This window comes from Centrocercus urophasianus, unplaced genomic scaffold (genome assembly GCF_019232065.1).
Source record: "Centrocercus urophasianus isolate 14NV4802_14NV808 unplaced genomic scaffold, USGS_Curo_1.0 seq_23, whole genome shotgun sequence".
NCBI classification, from domain to species: domain Eukaryota; kingdom Metazoa; phylum Chordata; class Aves; order Galliformes; family Phasianidae; genus Centrocercus; species Centrocercus urophasianus.
Window position 1 is genome coordinate 432231 of NW_024884789.1, and position 22229 is coordinate 454459.

Genomic DNA, 22229 nt, shown 5'->3' on the forward strand with positions numbered 1-22229 from the left:
TTCCCACCCCCCCCCAGCAACTCGGGGACCCCCCTTTAGCAATGGGACCCCCTGAAAAGGTTGGGACCCCCAGCAACTCTGGCACCTCTCCCCTACTAAGCGATACGGGGAACCCCCCCGAGCAATTGGGACCCTCCAGCAATTGTCTGCCCCCGCAGCCACTCAGGACCTGCAGTAATTGGCTCTCCCCACAGCGCCTCGATCCTCCCCCCGGCCCCACTTTGTTTCTTGGGAGCAGGGGGCCGACCCCCCCCCCCGGGTGCATGCGGCTCCAACCCCGTGCAAACGGCCCCTGATGTTCGGGCAGTCCCAATTCATGCCGCCTTTGTTGTTTTCCCTTTCTTTTCCCCTCCTGCCAGTACTACGAAATGTCCTACGGGCTGAACATCGAGATGCACAAACAGGTGAGCGCCGGTGGGGGGGCTGCTTGGGCTGCTTATAAGTGACAGAACGGGCCCTCATGGCAGCAATGGGTCGGCAGCGGTGCGAGGTTTGGGGCGGTGGGATCCGCGTGCATTGGGAAGCAAGGCTGCGTTTTGCAAGGAGCGTTGCGGGGAAGCGACCTCGTGCAGAGGAGATGCGTGCAGCCGGGGCTCTGCGTGCACATCCCGGGGCTGCTGCTCCGAGGTTGCAGCCCTGCTCTGAGCTGCAGGGCGCACCAAGGGCGGTGCATCGCTCGGTGCCGAGGAAACCGAGCGATGTTTGGTGCTGCGTCGGTGGATTTTGGGTTCTCCTCGCCGTAGCGTTTGCCCCATAGGGAAAGCGGCGCGGGGTGCGGTGTGCTGCCTTGATAAGATTACAGCTAAAGAGCCTCGGGGCCGTGGGCACGCGATGGTGAAACTTAAAGGAATAAAGTTATTATTGCAATGAGAGCCGATTACCGGCGCTGCCGCTGGCGGGCGGACGCGGTTCTGGTGATGCACTCAGGGCAGGGCTGGGCAGCAGTGCAGGCACGGCAGCAGTGCAGCTCGGCAGCGCTCTGCTCGGCAGCAGCACCGGAGCAGCGTTGGCAAAAGCTGAGCTGTGCACGGCTGTGCTCCCTGCTGCAAAAGGGCAACGGCCGCGACCGCCGCTCGGGTGGCGTTGGCTCAGGGTTGCTTTTTGTTGATTAATTAATGTATTTGGTGTTTGTTCTTTATTAAATATTGCCTTCCCTGGGGCTGATCCCAGCAGGTGCGCGCCCAGCCCCTGCCGTGCTCTGTTTCGGGTTGCTTGCTCTCTCCTGGCTGTCTTGGCTTCGCCACTGTGCGAGCGCACGGAGGTGTTGAAATAGAGCACGAAATAAGGCAGGGAAGCACGGAGCTTTTCTGCCGGTGGCAGCGCTGGAAGCGGTTGTTATTTCCCGGATGTTTTGCACCGGGGGTTGCTTGCATGTGAGAGCTGATTCGGGCGGGGGGGGGGGGGGGGGGGGCCGGGGCCGGGTGGGGCGGCTTTGCTGCGCTCCGTGCGGCGGCATCAATGTGTGCCCTAATGGTGCCGGGGGGGAACCAAGTGGCAAAGCGGGGCTGGGGGCTCAGCATCAGAGCACCCCCGCTCTCCCCTCCCGTTGCAGGGACCCCCAGCAGCCCCATGGCTGCGCTGCCCCCAGCCCCGGCTGACCCGCTTAGCGGTTGACTTGTGTTTATCTGCACACAATCAAGTAGACTGAAGTGCCTGAATTATTCATGCGGTGTCCTGCCCTCCAGACTTGACTGCGTGTGATTACATCTGCTCGAGACAAACATTGATGGATACTTCATCTTTAAGCAAAAGGGGATTGTCTGGCTGGGGGCTTATATAACAGATTATCTCTTCGGCGCTGAATATTAAGCGCTTCGTCCTCGCCCCGGCTGCGGTGGTGGCTTTTTTTTTTCTTTTTCCTTTTTCTTCCTTTTCGTTTCTTTGGAAGGGGGGAGAAAAAAAAAAAAAAAAAAAAAAGTAGTAATAACGGGACTTCCATAAGCAACTCCGTATGTGGGGAATAGTCGGGAAGTGACGGCGGTGCGGCGCTGCTGGGGGGCTCTGCTTTGAGCGGCAGAGCTCCGTTTGGGTTCCTCGATGCCCCCCGAGGGACCCCTCGTTCCGGAGCTCTGCGATCAGAGGGTGCAGGGCTTCCTCGAGAGAAGCGTGCGCTGGGAAGGGGACCTGCTGGCAGCGTGTTGGAGTGCTGTGTTTTGGGGCTGAGCCCTCGATGCTCCGGAGCATCCCCGAGCCACGCTTCCCCTTTGCTTTCTCCTATGGAATATTCCAAGAGCCCCGTGCACCCTGCGCTGGGAGCAGCGGATGGAGCTGGTAGGGGCGGGCCGCCGTGCTGGGGGGGCTCTGCCCTCCGCGCCCCCTCCCCGAATTTAATTCTCATCAGCGCCTCTCTCCACTTTGCTAATAACGATAGCAGCCACAAATAGCTTTCAACATGCCATTGACAGCCCGGTTGGAGAGAGCACTTGAAATAGTGGTAGACAGCTGAAAGTGCCCATAATTGTGTGCCGGAGTGAGAACCACGCTGCTCAAGAGCCTGATTTCCATGTGCTTACGGAGACAATCTCCCGGCTTCAACAGACGCTGCTGGTGCCGTGCGGGAGGTGGGGCTGAGCCCGGCCTTCTGCCCTGTGCGGGTTGGGGCGGTGTGCGGGGCAGGGCGTCTTCCTGGGGAGCTGGGTGGGTTTGGGGTGAGGGTGACGCCGGGCTCCCCCAGGAGCGTTGGTGGGTGGTGGTTCTTTTGCCTGGGAGCCGCGGTGGGATGTGAGGTGCTGTCCGTCCTGTTGTGCTGGGGTTTGGGATGGCGCTGGAAAACCGAAATCGTGCTTTTAAAGAACACACCGGTGCTGCCTCCAAGGCGAAAAGGGCCGGGCCAGCTGTGCCATGCGCCCAGCCTCGTGGCTCTGCTGTTGTCCCACCTGATGCTGGAGTTGGTTGAGATTTGGTCTGGCGCGACCCCAAAATCCCTTCTCAGATGGCACTGGGGGTGGCTCGCTCCTTGGGGCGTCCCGTTTCCACTTGGACCTTTGGGCAGCTCCTCTCAGCCTCGCTCTCTGTGCCCTCCGGCATTATTTAACCTCCCTGTGCCCTGCCCAGGTTTGGGGGGAGGGGGAGGGCAGAGGGGCACAGCTATTTAGCACCGTGCCTGCAGCCGGCGCCTGCCCGCTCTCTGCCCTCAGGGCGTGGGGGTCGGTGCTTGATTTACAGCCGGCATCCATGTGCTCTCTGTTGTGCCAGCCGGCCGCGCTCCCTGCAGCGAGGCGCAGCCCTGGCAGGGATGGGATGGGGATTAGTCGGGATTTCGGGTCCGACTCCTCGCCCTTGCCTGGGGCTGCCTCGTGCGTCCCAGCCTGCGTAGGTCCCTGAGTTCCTTGGAGCGTCCTGCTGAGTGCCCCCACCCTGCCCCCCTCCCTGGGTTCGGTCCCTGCTCTCCCCCACTGGCTGCGGGTGCAGCAGGCGCTTCGTGCCGCGGTGCTGCCGAGACAGGGATGCGGGATGCGGTGCCTGCGGTCGCCATGGCAACCCCGTGCTGGGAATGGGGAATTTTCGTGGTTGGAGCTGCCCGGTGGTGAATGGGCCCCGGTGCAGGGCAGTGCTGGGGGTGAAACCCTCCCCAGCTCCAGGGCCGCCCTTTCTGCCACCGATTAAGCATCTCGTGGAGATAAGTGGGGCTTCACGTGTGCAGAGTGGGCATTTGGAGGTTATTGGATCTCGTGTGAACGGGGAAATCCATGGCTGCAAGCATTGTATCTTAGCCAGAAGCACCCGCTTGCTTCTTGGATCCCCAGTGGGAAGTGGCTTTGCAGGAGGTGAAGCTTTGCACCAAATCTTGGCTGGAAATTGGGGTAAAATGGGACAAGAGAGCAGAGGGAGCTCTTGGTATGGATTGCTGAAGTGAGGGTGGGTTGGTGGTACCCAGAGAGCACCCAACACCTCCTCCCCGACGTCTGCATCGTGCTGGATGTGAGGTTCTGCCATTTGCACCCAAATGGCTGTGGCTAAAGGTTGGGTTTGTTCTGGAGCTCACCAGCACGAAGCCCTCAGCAGCTGCTCCCTGTGATGCTGGAGGAGCTGTGCAGCACTGAGAGCTCACTGCGTCCCGACCCGCCGGGCATCAGCAGAAGGCGTAAATATTTAATGGAGGCACAGTTTATACACGATCTGATCGATGTATGGATGCCAAAGCAGCCATTAAGGTGTCCCTGTGGCAGAGCAGTGGGCAGCGCAGGCACTGGTGGGGCTGTGGTGCACTGAAGGGCTTGGAGGGGTTTTGCAGCATTACCTTTTTGGATGGAGCCATTCTGTGCTGGGAGCATCCTAAGTGCAGGGCACGCTGTGTCTGTGCATTCAGGTCCATTATGGCCCCGGCTGCAGCTAATGCACCTGGAGCAAATGGAACAGCTCAGAGATGCCTCTGCCTCGAAGCAGAATGCCAGCAAATTCCCTTGACCCCCTCGAGGGCTAAGAAAAGCAGCAGGTGAAACCCGAGCAGCGATGCTTTCTGCAAAGCTAGTGGCCAGAAATACTGTGGCTGCTTTGAAGCCTAAACAGGCGCTGCCTGGGTGCCGGCTGCAGGGCCCTGGGGCTGTCTGTGCTGCATGGTTATCCCCCTGCTTCTGCCTGGTTCCTCAAAGCAACGTCGAGCTATTGAGTTGGCTATTTTTTTCCCCCCCTCCCAAAATGCAGAATTAGAGTTTTCCCCTCTGAGATCTAAAGGAAGAGGCAGCGCAGTGGGAGAGATGTGCCTGTGCTGATGGGAAGGGTTTGCAGCCATGTGATGGTGCTCCCGCCTGCCGCTGTGGGCTGAACCCTTATAGCTGCTTAAGAATTGCTTGTGTTGGAGTAGTGGATGTTCTAACAGCAGCAGCAGGGTGCAGACAGGGGACTGCCATGGCTCTGGGGGAGCTGCCCCCCAGAGGGCTCTGCCTGGAGGTGCTCTCTGTAGGGCCTCAGCCGTGGTCTGGGTGCCCTGACCCTGCAGGAGTTGCACCCCTGGGGCTGAAGCACGCGGTGCTGCCTCACCCCAAGTCCGTGCCTGGGTTTTTAACCAGATGAAAATGTTATTCTGGGTTAATGGAGACGTTGCAGAAACCACAGTTTGACAGCACGGGGCTGTTATTATTAAACTCCTAAATAGTGTGGTCAGGCTGACAGGTGTAAATGGTTACGGGTTAAATTTCTGGAGGGTGATGTAAGGAGGGCAAAAGCAACTCTGGCATCGGTCTGGGCTGGGGAAGGATCCTGATGAGATCAGAGCAAACCAGAGGCTCCACATGGCTCTGGCTGGGGCTCAGTGCTGGCCAGGCACTCGGTGCTTTGTGTGTGCAGGGGTTTCCCCTGCAGCAGTCCTTTGTGGAGCAGTGCTGGGGATGGAGCTTTGCAAGTACCCAGCAAGCATCTGCACGTTGCCAGTCCCAACCTTCGTGGTCCTCCTTCCCAAACTCAGGCTGGTGTGAGGCTGCTGGGGACACTTGGTCCTGTGATAGGAAAGGACCCAAAACACCAGAAAGTGAAAGAGCAGCCCCTGCCCTGCAAATGTAGGTGTGCTTTCACTGCCTCTTTTGGGAGCTGCAGTTTCCCTTGGTGTAGATGGGGTTATGGGAGGGGTGCACATGATTGCTTATTGCAGGAGGCTGCTTTCTGCTAACCGTTGCTTTTTCTTCTTCCCTTTTTTCAGACAGAAATTGCTAAAAGGCTGAATACCATTTTAGCACAGATTATGCCTTTTCTGTCACAAGAGGTAAGATGTCCCTGGGCTCATTTCCCATGGGCAAAACCTGTAGGGGTAATGGAGCTTGGGGTGGGGGGGGGGTCCCAGCTCGGTGCCCGCATGCTCTGACCCACACGCCTGCCTCTGTCCCTGCAGCACCAACAGCAAGTTGCACAGGCTGTTGAACGTGCCAAGCAAGTGACAATGACGGAGTTGAATGCTATCATCGGGGTACGTGGACTTCCCAATCTGCCTCTCACCGTGTGTATACCCCTTTTATTCCTATCATTTACCATAACCAGAGGCAACCCTGCGCTCGGGCGGCGTCAGGGAGGGGCAGCACCCCGAATCCGACCGTCCCCCAATCCCTGATCTGGCACTGAGCGATGCTGTGGCTCCGCTCCCCAATTATCCCCAGCACTGGTGCAGCACAGGGAGCCCCCAGCACCAAACACCCACATCCCCAGGCTGGGAACTGTGCCGGGTTCCCACTCCCCGCAGCCCCCCAGCCCGGGTTTGCCTCTGCTGTACTGTTGATGTGAAATGTGGTGCACGCGTGGCAGAGCTGTTCCATGCATTGACCTTTACCCACTTGAGCGTTACGTGGATCTCGAGGGGTTTTCAGACTAATCTGTTTGCATATCTCTGTGAGTGGTGTAACGGTGTCCTCGGCCGTGCAGCAAGCCACCCATGCTGGATCTGCTCACTGTGGATAGCAGATCCCTGATGGGCATCCCGCCTTGGGAGCTCTTTGGCATTGGGTGTCTGTTTTCAAAATCACTGATTATTCATTTGTTTTTTGCAGCAGTGATTTGCACTTCTTTTCTCCCTGTACAAGGAGGCTTCTTCACCTGTTAGCATTTAACCTGTGCTTTTGGGTGCCTGTGGAGGGAGAACCTGGCTCCTTGCTGCTGCGATGGGAGCGCAGCTCTGTGCACCCTGCAGAACCCGGGGCTCTGTAGGCATCATTCCATTTTAATGGGTGCTCTGAGTGGCTGTGGGTGGGAGGCTCTGCTTTGGTTCACTGCTCGAAGCCGTAGCATGGAGTCAAGGCAGCTAGAGGCAGATATTGGAATTCAATTAAGGTAAATGAGCGGGGCTCGCGACCCCCATTTTCAAGGTAATTGCTTCCTTGGATCAGCGCTAACACGAGTGTCACCCCGTTGTTAAGCAGCCAGCCATGTAATCGTTTTGCCTGACAGAGCTGCACGAGGCAGGAATTGGGGGCAGCGAGGAAGAGAGCGTTGCAGCTGAGCTGGGCCCTGTGTGCCCAGAGCATCCCCCAGCAACGGGCATCCCATGGTGGGACTGGGCATGGCGATGGGCATGGTGATGGGCATCCCATCCCACACAGTCGGGTTCCGTTGGTGTAATCGTGATCCTAGTGATGTGAATGTCCAGGCAGGGCTATGGGGAGCCCAGTGCTGGGGGTGCTGCAGGTGTACAGCCAGTCTGCCCCAGTGCCCTGCTGCAGGTGCCAAAAACCAAATTGACGCATGCAAAAAAAAGAAAATGCATCAAATCGTTCAAACCTTTTTTTCGCCCCTTTCGAGGTCAAGAACTGTTAATTTTATGCATCTAGGCCATTGTCTCACAGTTCCTCTGCTTCAGGCTTCTGTGAAATTGAGCCCTTGATTTGGTTATAGCTCTGGAAATGATTAGACTACTTTACTAAATTTAACGCAAGTGGTGAACTTAAGTGGTGAACCATTAAATCGGTTAACAAAGGCATGAAGCATGATGTACATAATCCAATTAAAAACACTCTACGTATGAGATACTCCTTGCCAGCCTTTCTCATCAACCGTAACCTCTTCGTATCTTACCCATATTTGCCTGGTGCACGCCGAGAGACCCCAGGAGGGAAGCGCGAACGTCTCCGCGCCGTGCATCCATCGCGGCTCCTGGTGTGGGCTGGGATCTGATCCTCAGATGCTCTGGGAGCAGAATTTGGCCGCCTGCCTGCGCTGGGTTTGCAGCACCGTTGCAGCAAGGTGCTGCAGGGTGGTGTCTCAGGATTTAAAGGCGGCGTTGAGCGCTGGCTGCAGGTGGGATGTCCAAGCACAGAGCGCTGGTCTGCGTCTGCCCTTGATGTTGGGGCAGTGCTGGAAGAAGCAGCTTCGACCTGGAAGCAGCAGGACTGCTATCGCCCTGCATCCCTGCGACTCCTGTGGTGCTTTGTCAAGCAGAGCTGGGGCTTGCAGCCCTCCACCCCTGGCACCAGGCACCCCAGTGCAGTGTAGCTCCAGCTATGGGGCTGCAGCCTTGGGGATGGTTTTTTTGGTGATGGAGCTCCTGCAGCTGTGCCCAGGGTGCTGTTGGGAAATCCCCGTTGATGTGGGGTTTGAAAACCACCTTTTCTGGGGATGAAGGGAAGCTGGAGAAGGGTGGCACTTCTCAACTGAGGAGCATCGCCGAGGTCTGCTGCATCCCACTGCTCTGCTGTGCAGGATTTCCTCGTTCTGCATCCTCCAGGAGGGATCTGAGCCGCCAGCTCCGTGCTGCTCCTGCCTCTGCAGGGGAGGAAAATGCCCTATCTGTGTTCTTTGGATCCATCACAGGACGTCGTGCCTTGGTGCTCATTTCCACACCTCTGCTGATCCCAGGCAGCTCAGCGAACCGCAGGATGGATGTGTTTGCCACTAGCTTAATTAAAAAGGGAGAACCGGTGTTTTTCTGCTTCATTGGAGGGAAAGACTCAAAGGGCTGAGCCATCCTTGTTGTGCCCCACCTGAGTTTGGCTGTAGCAGGGCTGTGAGCCTTGATGCTGCATGGAATCTGCCTGCTGTCCCATTGGGATGCTGCTGCTGCTCCCTGGATTTGGTCACCCTGTCCCTGCTTGTGCCCACCTAGGAGGAAGTGTTGGATCTCAGTGCTGGAAAGCCACCAGGGCTGCTCTCCAAGGGAATGCACAAGTACTGTGGCCTCAGCCTTGCTGAAATGGGTGGAAAGACCATGAGGTTGGGATTGGAGAAAGCCCTGTTCCTCCTGCCCTGAGAAGGGGAGGATTGATCCTGGGATGTTGGCACAATCTGGCAGTGCTGGGAGCACTGGGGATGGCTCTGGGCATTGGGTCCTGAGGATGCTCCCCCCTCTGCACCATGGATGGAGCAGCGCCATGCAGCAGAAGCCAAAAAAATAAAAAGCTGCGTTGGAGAGGACCAAGCAGCTTATGCTTTTTCTCTACCAGCACTGTGGATGTCTAATTGCCTTCTGGATCTGGCTTCTGCCACAGCTGAGACCTTTGCACTGCCTGGAAGGAGCTGTGTTTGCGGATCATGCATCTCCTTCTCCCCCTGGAACTGCAACTGCTTGCTCCTGTCTGACTCCAGGTCACATCCTGGGTGGATCTCCCCAGTGCCTCCCACGAGGGTGCAGGAGGTGGGCAGGGGTGGGTGGATCATACCCTGCTCTATCCTCATCAGCACCACTGCCTTAGGGGGCTGCTCCTGGAGCCAGAAGCTGGGTGGGACCTGAGAGGTTGCCTCTGTGCAGGGGACTTTCCTTCCAGAGAGCTGCGTCCCATGCAGAGCTGCAGCAGGTCCTGGTCGTTTGCAGCGTGCACAGAGCAGTGTGCAAGGAGCTGGGTGTGAACTTTCCCCCTGCACAGCGATGGCACAGCAGGTGCAGAAGTCTCCTTATGGGCCTTTCTTGGCACCCACGGGCTGATCCCCATTCTTTGCATTTCCCTGTTGCATTTTATGAGCTGTGGGCTACGTTCTTGGGGCTGCGCTGGGCCCACCCAGCCCTGCAGAGCACGCAGCGGTGCATCCCCCAGCAGTGCTGGAAATATCCTGGATGCAAACACTGCCTCCTCCTTATAGAACCATGCACGTGGGGTTTTTTTGGTATCTTGCTGTGGTTTGCACCAGACTGCGCTGCAGTGCGTTGCTGGGAACCCTGTGCTCCCTGGGCATCATGGTGCAGCACAGCCCTGGCAGTGGGATAAGGGCTGTCTCCTGCCTTCAGCTTGTGGAAACTAGCACCGAAGGCAGCCTGCTACCTGTGACCCACTGGCTCCAGTTCAGTTTGTCTTCTTGGCGCTTGAAACAGCAGCATGAGGGATGCTCTTCCTTTTTTCCCTTCCCCTCCCCACGCCATGCCCACCTCCAGCTGCAGAGGATGGGGCTGTACCCATGGCTCCAGGATGCCTGGTTGGGGAAAGGGTCGCCTGGGGTGTCAGCTGCTGGATGCTCTGTGCAGAGCCATTTTCTGCATGCTGGGCAGCGTTTACACTTAGGCTTATTTCCATTGAAAAGCCAAACGGTGCAAACCTGCCACAGCAATTCGGATTGCCTTGAGTGAAGGATGACCACCGCACTGACACACGTGTGCAGGGCACGCGGGGCCGTTCCCCCCTCCCTCCCCAATCCCTCCTGCTAACCCAGTTCTCCTTGCAGCCGGCCGAGCGGAGTGTGAGCACAGCTGGAGATGCAGCCCTGCTGTCTCTGAGGCCGTGCCCTCTCCCCGCTCACCGCTGCTCTCATTGCAGCAGCAGCAGCTCCAGGCGCAGCACCTCTCCCACGCCGCCCATGGGCCTCCGGTCCAGCTGCCGCCGCATCCCTCTGGCCTGCAGCCCCCCGGCATCCCACCCGTCACCGGCAGCAGTTCGGGGCTGCTGGCGCTCGGCGCGTTGGGCAGCCAGGCACACCTGGCCGTCAAGGATGAGAAGAACCACCACGACTTGGACCACAGAGGTGAGAGCTTGGTTTTGCCTGCTCCCAGGCTGGGGTCACCCCGAGCAGCTCTATATGGATGCCTGATTGTTTTCTCTTGTGAATGCTAAACGGGCCTTTTGTGGACGGGGAAAATGCTGCGTGGGTTCAGTGTTTCCATGCAAAGCCACCTGTGTGTTGGCACAAGGAGATACAGGCTCTTCCCATTAAGGTCCTCTTTGCCCGATGGTGCCCCTGCAGCACCAGGTGCGTTCGGGCTGTTCTCCCTGCAGAAGGAGGAAAAAAATATCAGTAGCAATTATCCAGTGGCATGCGTGCCTCTGCACGGATCTGAATATCCCAGCAGTCCCCATGGATACCGGGTATCAACGGGCAAACATCCCACAGCGGTGGGGGTGGGCACCACTGCCACGTTGGTGACTTTGTGGGTGAAGGGCCTCAGCTCGGTGCCATCCCCTGTGATTCGGTGCATTGCCTCCATGTGCTGTGTGTCCTACCAGGGGAGGGGGGAGATGGTGGCTGAGGAGGGGAGGGGGAGTGGAGGAAATGCTGGAGAGCCCGGATGTGCCCTGGGTGCAGGCAGCAGGCAGCGGCGGGGGCTCTGTGTCTGCTTCCCTGCTCCAGCACCCATTCTAACTGTGATTTTTCTCTCTTCCCTTTGCTTTGGCTGTGCCCTCTGACCCCAACCGCTGCCAACAGAGCGGGACTCGAGCGCGGTGAGTGCAGCACCTCCTCCCCATCCCAAAAGCTCCGCTTCTGAGCGCCCGTTTTGTTTCAGCTCTCCTTTGAACAAGGGGTGTGAGCCCCGAGGGGTTACCTTTGGGGCTGATCCTAGGGGAAAAAAGAGAGAAACAGGCCAGATTCCCTTGCTGGCTATGCTGGGATGTCCCCCCCCCCAATGCCAGATGCGTGGGGTCAGACCTCCCCCACTGCTCTGCTCTGAGCTCAGGTCGCGACTGAGTGAGCGCCGTGAATGGGCGCAGCCGAGTCAGCGCGGGTAAAAAGATCCGTCGGCGATTAAGAAAGCTATTTTATTCCTGATCACTCTTCTATTATCTTGGGTCATCTAATCTGCCGGGCTGGTTGGGGCTATTATGCCACGTTAAGTAGGACTCGGAAGGTCAAGCAGTTAACTAACCAGCTAAATAACCACGGCCGAGGGCAGCCATCACCTCCAGCACTGATTGGATCCTTTAATTTATTTTTTCCCTTTGCCCCCAGCACGGCCCTCCCTCCGTTGTAGTGGGGCTGAGGGGGGGGGGGGATGTAGCCCATATCCCCCCACCCGTATTGCAGGAGGGGGGGCTTTGAGAAAGCAGGGGGGAAGAGAAGCCCTATTGAATGAGGAGAGGGGAATTGGGCATCGTTAACCTGCCCACGTGGGGAGGGGGCTGTGAAGGATGGGAGCGTTCCCAATCTATAAAATGAAACGCTGGGGTATTCCCCGCGGAGGTTTAATGCGTGCGATAATCAGCGTTAGTCATTCATATTTTCCTAGCCTTGCCTGAGCAATAAAAAATATTTAGTTTCTTGGCGGCGCGCCAGCAGAAGGCTGAATGGATCGATGCCTCTAAATGCTTGACATGATTCTCTGGTAGCTGCGAGGTTTTTTCAGCATGACTGCCTGAGAAGAAAGACCCCGGTGTTATCCAAAGCTGCTTATTGGGTAGCGAGGAGAAACATGAACTGCTTTAGTTCTCCCTTTCAGACGGGGAAGAAAGGCGGGCGGAGGGGCTCAGGAAGGCGGCTGCTTAGCAGGGGCTGCGTGCTCTGTGATGAGATGCAGTGATGGCCGTGGCCCCTGTGGCTGTGAGGAGCTCATTGCAGGGCCGCAGCTCTGGCACAGCTCTGAGCTGCCATTTTTTTGCTCCGTCCCCATGTTGGGGCTGTTCTGGGGAAGGCAGCGTGTCGGATGTGTCCCAGCGGGTGCACAAAGCTCTGCCCGCATTGCTGGGCTGCAGGAAAAAGGCTATTGATGTGTACTGATGTGCTTTTCCAAACGGTTTGGAATGCCCTTTGGTTTGGCAGAGCTTGGCTTAACTGAAGCTGAGATAAAGCAGCTCTGCCCTTTGCTCCCCTAATAAAAACTGGGGATGGAGGTCATGGCTCTGCAAAGACTGCAGGCTCCCTGAGGCTCAGATCCTCGTGCAGAGCCCCGTTGGGCTGCAGCCTGGTGCTGGATGCATCTGTGTTGGTCTGCGTTGGTTCAATGGGTGGGTGGTGTAACCATGTTGGGTAGGTGGCACATCTGTATTTACCAGCAGCCTCCACGGGTTGCAGCAGCTGCCAGGGAGCTGCTCTATTTCCTGCTGCTTCCTAGCAGGATTTTCTCTTTTCGACAACAAACAGCTCCTCCCCTTTCTCTGCTTTGGTAGCAAACAGGCTCATGTGTCCATAAGCAGCCCGTCTTGAGGTGACATTCAGTGAGGACGAGTGGTTTGGGCCACAGATCTTGCTCCACTGCTGGGGTTTTGCAGCCTATTGGTGCTTTGAAGACTAAGTGCTGGGCAGAAAGCTGTTGGCTGTGCCCTTAAGTCCCATTCCCTCTTGCATGCAACTCAGATGCGTTTACTGTTATTGCAGAATAACTCAGTTTCACCCTCGGAAAGTCTGAGAGCCAGCGAGAAGCACCGGAGCTCCACAGACTACAGCATCGACTCCAAAAAGAGGAAAGCAGAGGAGAAGGACAGCATGAGCCGATATGTGAGCTATGGGGGGGTTCCTCACAGCCCAGGGCTGCGAGCTGCCTCTATATGTGCCTGCATAGTGCAGCATGGGAGCGCCACGGGTGGGGGCAGGCTGGGTTTGGGCAAAATCTTGCCAAGGCTGTCGCTGTGCCCTGGGGGTGCTGTAGGGGGATTCAGCTCCTTGGGAACAGCCCCAGGGCTTGCAGCTCTGCAGGGCTGTAACTTAATGCTGTCTTTCAGGACAGCGATGGTGACAAAAGCGATGACCTCGTCGTTGATGTCTCCAATGAGGTGAGCCAAGGGGTGATTTTGGTTTCACCACTCCGGGGGTCCCGTGGGTGGTGCTGTGGTACGAGTGCTTTCTCCTGCCTTGCAGGACCCTGCCACCCCCCGGGTCAGCCCGGCCCACTCCCCGCCTGAGAACGGCCTGGACAAAGCTCGTGGGCTGAAGAAGGGGGATGCACCCAACAGCCCGGCCTCGGTCGCCTCCTCCAGCAGCACTCCTTCCTCCAAGACTAAAGACTTAGGCCACGTATGTGCCATGCTGTGCCCTGCCGCGAGGCTCTCCAGAAACCCCCTGGCAGCTGAACTTCATCCTTTACATTTTATTCTTTTTGGATTTTTTTTTTTTTCTGCATCCAGAACGACAAATCGTCAACGCCTGGACTCAAGTCCAACACTCCCACACCGAGGAATGATGCCCCGACCCCAGGGACAAGCAGCACCCCAGGGCTGAGGCCGATGCCCGGCAAGCCAAGTGGCATGGACCCTCTGGGTGGGTACCACAGCTTCCTAGGGGGTTCCTGGGACCTCACCCCGCTCAGGGTGCTGGGGATAGGATGAACGGGGTGGCGCGCACCCATCACCCACATCCCCTGACCGCATCCCCCACCCTCCCACAGCCTCAGCCCTGCGGACACCCATCTCCATCGCGGGTTCCTACGCAGCCCCGTTTGCCATGATGGGGCACCACGAGATGAATGGCTCTCTGACCAGCCCTGGTGCCTATGCTGGCCTGCACAACATCCCCCCGCAGATGAGTGCTGCAGCCGCCGCCGCTGCTGCCTATGGCCGGTCGCCAATGGTGAGCTTTGGAGCTGTACGTAGCACTTTTAGCTCCTTTTCTCGCTCACGGTGGGCGCGGGGAGGGCTTGGGGGGAGGGAGAGGGAGAGGCTGCTTGGTGTTGGGGTTGAAATGGACTCCTCTGCCCATGGTTTGGGTTGGCTCAGGTTGCGGGTTGCAGAAGTTGGGGTGCACGCTGTTGGGATGCTGTGTGCCCCGTGGTGTTGATGGATATCTTATGCTCTGCCCATGAGAGTAACTCCCTGCATGACCACCTTCCCCTGAGTACTGATACTGATAAGTCCTTATTTGTATACCTCAAGATTAAAAAAAAAAAAAAAAAAAAAAAAAAAGGTCAAAATGGGAATTAAACTGCTTGCAATTAATACAGAGATTGGGATTTTAGTTGCATTGGGGTGCAGGCTGCCTGTCCCAGGGATGTGGGAGTGATGTGGGAGGGTGAGCAAGTCCGGTGCTGACTCTTGCAGGCCCAAAATGTGGTTTCATTTCCAAATCCATTCCCTCCTGGTGTGTGTGTGTGGGAGGAGGGGGAATCGTTTTAAGCTATTAAGCAGCAATATTGAGGACAAATAGGGGGTTGTGGGGTTGCGGGGCTCGTGGATGGGATGCTGACAGTTGCCGTGCCCATCTCGTCCTCACATCTTTCAACAGGTTGGCTTCGACCCACACCCGCCCATGCGGGCCCCTGGCCTGCCCACCAGCCTGGCGTCCATCCCCGGAGGGAAGCCGTAAGCACTGCTTGGTTTTCTGTGGGGTTTCACCCGGGAGGGGACTGCCCACACCGCTCGGCGTTGGCCAAGCAGCGGTGGCTTCAGTGCCAGCTGCACGCTGCGTTTGCAGCAGGGCTGTTTTAGGGGCTCACCTCTGTGTTTTTCCTCCTCTTTGACAGAGCTTACTCGTTTCACGTCAGCGCTGATGGGCAGATGCAGCCAGTCCCCTTTCCCCACGACGCCCTGGCTGGCCCCGGCATCCCCCGGCACGCACGGCAGATCAACACGCTGAGCCACGGCGAGGTGGTTTGTGCTGTCACCATCAGCAACCCCACCCGGCACGTGTACACAGGTGGCAAGGGCTGCGTGAAGATCTGGGACATCAGCCAGCCGGGCAGCAAGAGCCCCATCTCTCAGCTGGACTGCCTGGTAAGGCGCGGGGTGGGAGGACCTGCAGAGTGTGTGAGCTGCGCTGTGTCGCTGCTGGTCCCCAGGAGTGATGGAGAGCCTTTGTAGGGCTGTTGTAGCAAGCCTTCTTCTGTCTGGGTTGGAAAAGCCCTAACGTTGTCACGTCCAATGGCTGTTCCACCTCCACCAGGTCTACCACTAAACCAGGCCCTTATGTGCAACGTCTGTGTGCTATTTAAATGCCTCCAGGAATGGGGACTCAGCTGCCTCTCTGTGCAGCCAGTTCTAAGCCTTTGTGACCATTGTCATGAAGAAATTCTCCCTAATATCCAAACTAAGCCTCCCCAGGTGCAACTTGAGGGCATGTCCTCTTGTTCTCTGGCTTGGGAGAAGAGAGAAGAGACCAATCTGCCTCGCTGCAGCCTCCTTCGAGGTTGTTACAGGGAGCAGTAAGCTCTCCCTTGAGTCTTCTCTAGGCTGACTAACCCCAGGTTCCTCCCTGGTCCTGCTGGCCACCCTGTATTTGACACAAGCCATCCCCATGCTTTCTCCGCCGGCCCCCTTTGCACTAACAGCATCTCCACCTCTCTTCCTGCTGCAGAACAGGGATAACTACATCCGCTCCTGCAAGCTGCTTCCCGACGGCCGCACGCTGATCGTTGGGGGGGAGGCCAGCACGCTCACCATCTGGGACCTGGCCTCCCCCACACCCCGCATCAAGGCTGAGCTCACCTCCTCGGCGCCCGCCTGCTACGCGTTGGCCATCAGCCCCGACGCCAAAGTCTGCTTCTCCTGCTGCAGCGACGGCAACATCGCCGTGTGGGACCTGCACAACCAGACCCTGGTCAGGTGAGTGGGGGGGTTCCAGCGTGCTTGGGGTGGGGAATGCCACAGAGGGGCCACCTGGGTGTTGATGCACCTGGTGATGCTGCAGTGGAGCAGAGCCATGAGCAGACAAACACCGAGCACAGTGTGTTCATAGCATCCATCCCCAGTGCTACCTGTGTGGGGTGTGCCATGCGTTTTGCCATTCTAGATGTGAATTATTATTCTGTTTTTTATTTTTTTTTCTTCGAAGGCAATTCCAAGGCCACACAGACGGTGCCAGCTGCATAGACATCTCACACGATGGTACGAAGCTGTGGACAGGGGGACTGGACAACACCGTGCGCTCCTGGGACCTGCGGGAAGGGCGGCAGCTGCAGCAGCACGACTTCACCTCCCAGGTGGGCACAGGGCCCTCAGGAAGGTCCTGGCCTCGTGCAGCCCTTATGGAGGGGCTGTCCATCGGTGGGCAGGGTTGCAGGAGCTCAGTGTGGTGATGGAGCTCTTCTTGCTGGATGGGTGCTCTGCACGCCACTGCCTGGCTGTGTGTGTGCATGTTCCAGGTGCCTTGGGTGCAGTGCAGGAGTGTTTGAGGCAGTAAGGCTCTCTGGTTCTGGATTTAGCCCCACTTTTGTTGCTTTTTCAACAAAGCTTGGTGCAAGATTGGGCTGCTAGTAAGAAAGCAATGCTTGCATAGGGTACCACGTGGCATTGCAAAGCTGGATGTCCTTGTGGTTTCCAGCCCATAGCAGCCACAACTTGGAGCTCTGTCAGCCTTGCTGTCTTCCCTGAGGTTTCCTATTCTGGATGTGCCAGCTGTGCTGCCTTTTCTTGGCTCCCCATGTTTCAGCATCAGAAATGGCAAGGGGATGTTTAGGAGGACAGGGCCACGTCCCTTCCAGCCTGCCAGGCTGCTGCTTCTCAGACTCACTGACCTTGCTGTCAGCTCTGTGGGCACAGCTGTCCCATTAAAACCAAGCAGAGGGCTGCAGGCTCTGGGTTTGTGCTGGAGTCCATGCCCAGGTGCAGCTTTGCGTATAATTGCACCGAGGTGAAGGAAGAGCTGGCAGTGGATGCTCACCTCCTCTCCCCTGCCCAGCTGGGCTCTCCCACTGTCAAATCCTGGCGTCAGGGCTTGGGATGCTGCGGGGCCATGCGTGCTTGCAGATGCCAACCTGTTCTGTGCCCCCAGATCTTTTCGCTGGGGTACTGCCCCACGGGCGAGTGGCTGGCAGTGGGCATGGAGAGCAGCAACGTGGAAGTGCTGCACCACACCAAGCCTGACAAGTACCAGCTGCACCTGCACGAGAGCTGCGTCCTCTCCCTCAAGTTCGCCTATTGTGGTGAGTGGTGGCAGTGCCACGGCGTTACTGCTGTGCAGCAGTGCTGCTCTGCCTACCCTTGGGAACCACGTGGGGTGGGGGGTGTGTGAAGGGCCAGGCACCTCCAGAAAACCTCCTGCTTTTCCAATGGCTCCAATTCCCTACAATGCCCAAACTATGTGCGATGTGAGCTTGGAGCAGGGAGCTGTCTGGCCACGCGGCTCTGCTGGCTGCATTGGGTGCTGATGCCGTTCCCACGTCTGCAGGCAAATGGTTTGTGAGCACGGGGAAGGACAACCTGCTCAACGCATGGAGGACGCCCTATGGGGCAAGCATCTTCCAGGTAGGGGCTGCTTTGCTGGGGGCGCGGGGGCCGCCTGGTTCTTACAGCACCATCAAGAAACCACACTGATCCATTTTCCTTTTCATTTTTTTTATTTCTCCTCCCCGTTTCCATCTCTTCTCCCCATTCCTCCACCTTCAGTCCAAGGAATCCTCGTCGGTCTTAAGCTGCGACATTTCAGCAGATGACAAATACATCGTCACGGGCTCTGGGGACAAGAAGGCCACAGTCTACGAGGTCATCTACTAAGGGGACGCAGTGGCGGTGCCGCAGGCTCGGCGCTGGAGCAGCGCTCGGGGCAGCACTGGGATGGGATCGCTGGCTGGAGCTGCACCTCTGTTTGCCCGCCCGGCACCCACACGGATTTATTTGGAGGTCTGCAAACATGGCACACACGTCGAAGCCCTGAACGAATTTTTGGTTTGGTTTTAGGGTTTTGGGCTATTTTTTTTTTTTTTTTTTTTCCATTTTTTTGATCTTTTTATTTTTCGGTTTCCTGGTTCTTTCCATCTGCGCTTTGGTGGCACTATAAAGGACTTATTTTTTAACGTGACATTTTTTTTTTGTTTGTTTTTCTTTTGGTGCATCCCGCATTAAGACTTGTGAAAATTGTAAATACTGGACTAGTACATAGCATGGGAAGGGTGGGGGACCCTCCCAGTACACTAGGTGTGTATTTTCGTCTGCTGTAATTGTATTCCACTGATGGTTTTGGTGGTGGCAATTTTTATTATTATTATTATTTTTTTTTTTCTCCCCATCCTTCCCCCCTTCCTTTCCTCCTCCTCCCCATTGCATCCATTTGGGATGCGACCCGGACGTGCAGCGCGTAACCGGACTGAGCAAAGTGTCCTCTGGTGAAGTCGTTCCTCCTGTGGTCCCCGTGCGTTGTTCGGTGTTGTGTGTGCGGACGCTGTCGGGGCTGTGCTCAGCTCGGCCGGATCCCCGGCTGCTGCCGGACGTCGGCGACACAATCACGTTTTTATATGGATTTTTCTTTTATTTTTTTTCCTTTTTTTTTTTTTGTGCTCGTATGTTTGAAGAAAAAGGGGAAGCCCACGATCCGGGAATCATCCGCTCGAGCCCTTCTTGGTCTTCGGACATAAAGCAACGAGGAGTGATTTCAAAGAAAGCATAGTTAAAATTCAGCTCAGGGAGCCACGAAAGATAATAGCAACTTAATGTGTTTTGTATTCAAATGAAAGTAAAGAATTAGAATTGATAACCTTTAAAATACAGTTTTTTTAAAGCAAAGTTGACTAACAAGTAGGGTTTGTGTGTGGTGGGGGGAAAAGGGGCTTGGGCAGGGTCCTGTGGCTGTATGGGCTCGTGTCTGCTGGTCTGGAGGTCCCCAAGAAGCAACACCCATCCCTGCACAGGCCTGCGTTGCAGCATTTTGTACTAAAGGGTTTAAAAAAGAACAAGAAAACGGGAAATAAAAGTATTTGTGTAGCAGAAGCGCTCACCCTGTATTGTAGCGTACGGAAGAGGATTTTGATACTACGTTTTTTATGGATTATTTTTTAATTGTTTTCTTTTTTTTTTCCCCTCCCCCTGTTGTAACCCAGTGGAGGACTGAGGAGGGTGATGGTGATGTGGGCACCGCTGTGGCTGCTGGGGAGATGTGCTGGGGCAGAGAGAGGAGCTGTGGTGGGAAATGGCCTTTCCCCTTCAACCTGGTGCTTCTGAGCTTTTTTGCCTTTTTCTGTGCAAAACCCAAGGGAGGAAACCCAGGCTGATGGGTGGCTGCCCTGCGTGGCTTCTCGGTGAGCCTGGATTGAGGAGCTGGGATCGATCTGTGCGCTCATCAGCCAATGAGGAAAGGGGCAAAATGCTTTTTGAAACTGCATGGTTTGAAGGGGGGTCGGGCTGAGCTAAAGGACTGCACAGCCCTATCCTGCAGCTCTGCGTGCTGTGCTGGGCTGCATGCACAGCCCTATGAAGCATCCTCTGCCCTGTGTGGCACTGGAAGGGCTTGGAGCACCCCTGGGCTGTGCCTCCAGGCCAGGCTTTGCCTGCATTTGTGCTTTGTTTTCCTCTAACCCCCCCTGAGGAACTGTGCGTAGCAGAGCTGGCGGCGGGGCGCTGAGTCGGACCTCTCCACTTGACACCAAAGTATGTAGCAGAACCTGTACAGCTGTTAATAACTACAACTGGCTTTTGTACAAAAGGAGAGAGAGAGAGAAAAAAAAAAAAAGAATAAAAAGTCAATGTAACGAAGCTCAAATGGAGGCACAGTGTCTATAAACCATCTTTCTTGTTAGTAAAAGCAACGAGCGTAACAAGAAGCCATCCTGCATGGGGGGCGTGGGGTGTGGGGCCCTTCTGGGCAGACCCATCCCCAGGACACAGCTCCTGGGTGCTGCAGGATGATCCCATCGCCCTGTGGATTTCTGCTGGAGAACGAACCGTGCAGTGGAATGCAGACCCCAGCTGTCAACTCATCCGTGTCCCCATGCTGGATGCTTTGGTCGCTGCCGTTCCCTGAGGACGCAGCGTGGCATTGCCTGCTTTGCTGGGAGCTGAGCGAAGCCGCGACCCCAACTTGGCTGTTTCCTTCTCGCAGCGAGCCTGGAGCCATCGCCATGAAGTCACCACCATGGGGTTTGTCTTCTGCTGTTGGGTGACACATCGGTGTGGTGCCCCTGCCAGGTGATGCTTTGGGGACGGTGCCACCGCTGCACTCTGAACCCACCCAGCGCCGACATCGCACGTTCCTCTGCCTCCCAACACGGTGCCCGACAGCCCCAGCGCATCCTGTGAACCAGGACATATGCAGCGTCCTGCGGGGCTCTCCCCGTGATGGATTGAACATGACAGAGTCTGCTGCGAGGGAGAAATAAAAAGCTGGAGCTGCACTCTAACTGCTCGGCTTCTCGATAATGTAAGGCAGTAAATGGTTATGAGTGCATTTAAATCTGATTTGAAGCTGGGTGGAATGAGGGGCTGGCACGGGGGACCATTAAAAGATGAAAATTGCAAGAAATCTTTTGTTGTAAGATTTGGGAGCGCACAGAGCTGGAGGCTTTTGCCTGGCCCGGCGGCACCCAGCGCTGCTTGCAGCAGCCCCAGCCCACTGCTGCCCTTTGCAATTAATTGGGTTTGACTACAACCTTCCCATAGTGCTGATGGAGGAGGTGCTGGAGCCACGCGCGGCCTCTCCAATTTCCATTTGCGTTATCAGCAAGGCCCTAGATGTGCATATGTTGTAATTAAAGCATTTCCAGCCTCGCACGCTAATTTTTTTTTTAGTATTATAAATTCATAAGGACTCTTTATCTATATATTTTGGTGCTTGACTGCTGATGCTGCTCTGACTTCTGCCTACAGGCAGATCCACATGCCAGGCCGGTGCAGTGGGCACTGTGGGATGCTCGAGGCCCCAGCACGCAGCACCTTTTGGGTTGCCTATGCTTTCCCTGCTTTTGTGAGCAGTGCTCTCGTGCACAAGGAGTGGCTCTGTGCAGAGCATCACACTGAGCTGGTCCCCTGCCCCATGTCCCGTGGGTCCCTCCAGCCACTTTGCATTTGCTGGGATCGGCTTCTCCCGCAGGCTCTGTGTCTGGGTGCTCCTCCTCCTCCCCAGCCTGGCTTTCTGGGGCAGCTGTCAGGCGAAATTACCCTTTGAGTAACCAATAATTAGCAAATTGCAGTGTTTAGGGCCTGGCGCTGGGGCAGAGGTTGTTAGCTTGCCTTCAAAAATACAATGAAGGAAATAAGCGGGGTGGCTCTCAGCTGCCGCCCAGCCGCACCCCTGGCTGGCACCCACTGCGTCACAGCCCTGTGCAGATGGAGTGCCCATGTGTGCCCTGTCCTGGGGGGGCTGGAGATGGCTGGGAACGGCCACCCCATGGGAACGTGGCTCTTGCTATGCTGTGTGTTGACCCTGAAGGGCAGCAGTGGGTGTTGCTGCTGGTGTAGCGAAGCTGTTCTGTGGCAAGCTGTGCCACGCCGTGCCATGCTGTCCCATCCCACGCTGTTCCATCCCATTCCAAGCTGTGCCACCCTGTGCTATCCCATGCCAGGATGAGCTGTGTTGTTGTGCCATGCCGCGTTGTGCCTTCCTGTGCAATGTGATGCTGTGCTGTGCCACCCCATGCTGTGACAAACTGTGCCATGCCGTGCATGTTTTTCTCCACTGTGCTGTACCATACCATGCCATTTTATCCCATCCTATTCAATGCTGTGCAGTGCCATCCCATGCTATGATGAACCGTGCTGTGCCACGCCACGCCATCCTCTTTCATCCTATCTCATTCCATGCCATCCCATGCTGTTCCATTCCATTCCATGCAGTGCCATATTACAAACTGTGCCATGATAGCCTGCTATCCCATGCCATGAGGAGTTGTGTCATGCTGTGCCATACTGTGCCTTCCATGCCATGCTATGCAGTGCTGTACCACCCCATGTTGTGATGAGCCATGCCATGCCATGCTCTTTTCCTGTGCTGTGCTGTGCTGTGCCATGCTGGGCCCTTCTCACGCCATGCCGTGCTACGCTGTC

At 56.5% G+C, this 22229-nt stretch overlaps 1 protein-coding gene across 11 annotated transcripts; it reads left to right on the forward strand.

Moving 5' to 3' along the window:
• The first annotated feature begins 311 nt into the window (after positions 1–311).
• On the forward strand, positions 312–19178 carry TLE3 (TLE family member 3, transcriptional corepressor). 11 transcript variants are annotated; one of them, XM_042824235.1, is made up of 17 exons: positions 312–404; positions 5636–5698; positions 5825–5929; positions 10161–10365; positions 11044–11060; positions 12928–13047; positions 13272–13322; positions 13408–13563; positions 13674–13806; positions 13934–14130; positions 14767–14843; positions 15005–15254; positions 15835–16082; positions 16312–16459; positions 17251–17401; positions 17647–17723; positions 17865–19178. In XM_042824235.1, the coding sequence occupies exons 1-17, from the start codon at positions 369–371 to the stop codon at positions 17970–17972; spliced, it is 2142 nt and encodes a 713-aa protein (XP_042680169.1). In that variant the 5' UTR covers positions 312–368; the 3' UTR covers positions 17973–19178. The 11 variants fall into 11 exon arrangements, with proteins under 11 accessions (XP_042680169.1, XP_042680171.1, XP_042680172.1 ...); XM_042824237.1 differs by having other exon boundaries at positions 10164–10365; XM_042824238.1 differs by having other exon boundaries at positions 5825–5899.
• Positions 19179–22229: the final 3051 nt, after the last annotated feature.

What these genes read in the sequence shown, in the direction of transcription:
- TLE3 (XM_042824232.1), top strand. Translation starts at nt 8,774, where the DNA reads ATGGAGCAGCGCCATGCAGCAGAAGCCAAAAAAATAAAAAGCTGCGTT. An exon ending in AGACTAAAGACTTAGGCCAC is followed by an intron (nt 13,564 to 13,673) that starts GTATGTGCCATG and finishes TTCTGCATCCAG; the next exon opens with AACGACAAATCGTCAACGCC. An exon ending in ATGGGGCAAGCATCTTCCAG is followed by an intron (nt 17,724 to 17,864) that starts GTAGGGGCTGCT and finishes CTCCACCTTCAG; the next exon opens with TCCAAGGAATCCTCGTCGGT.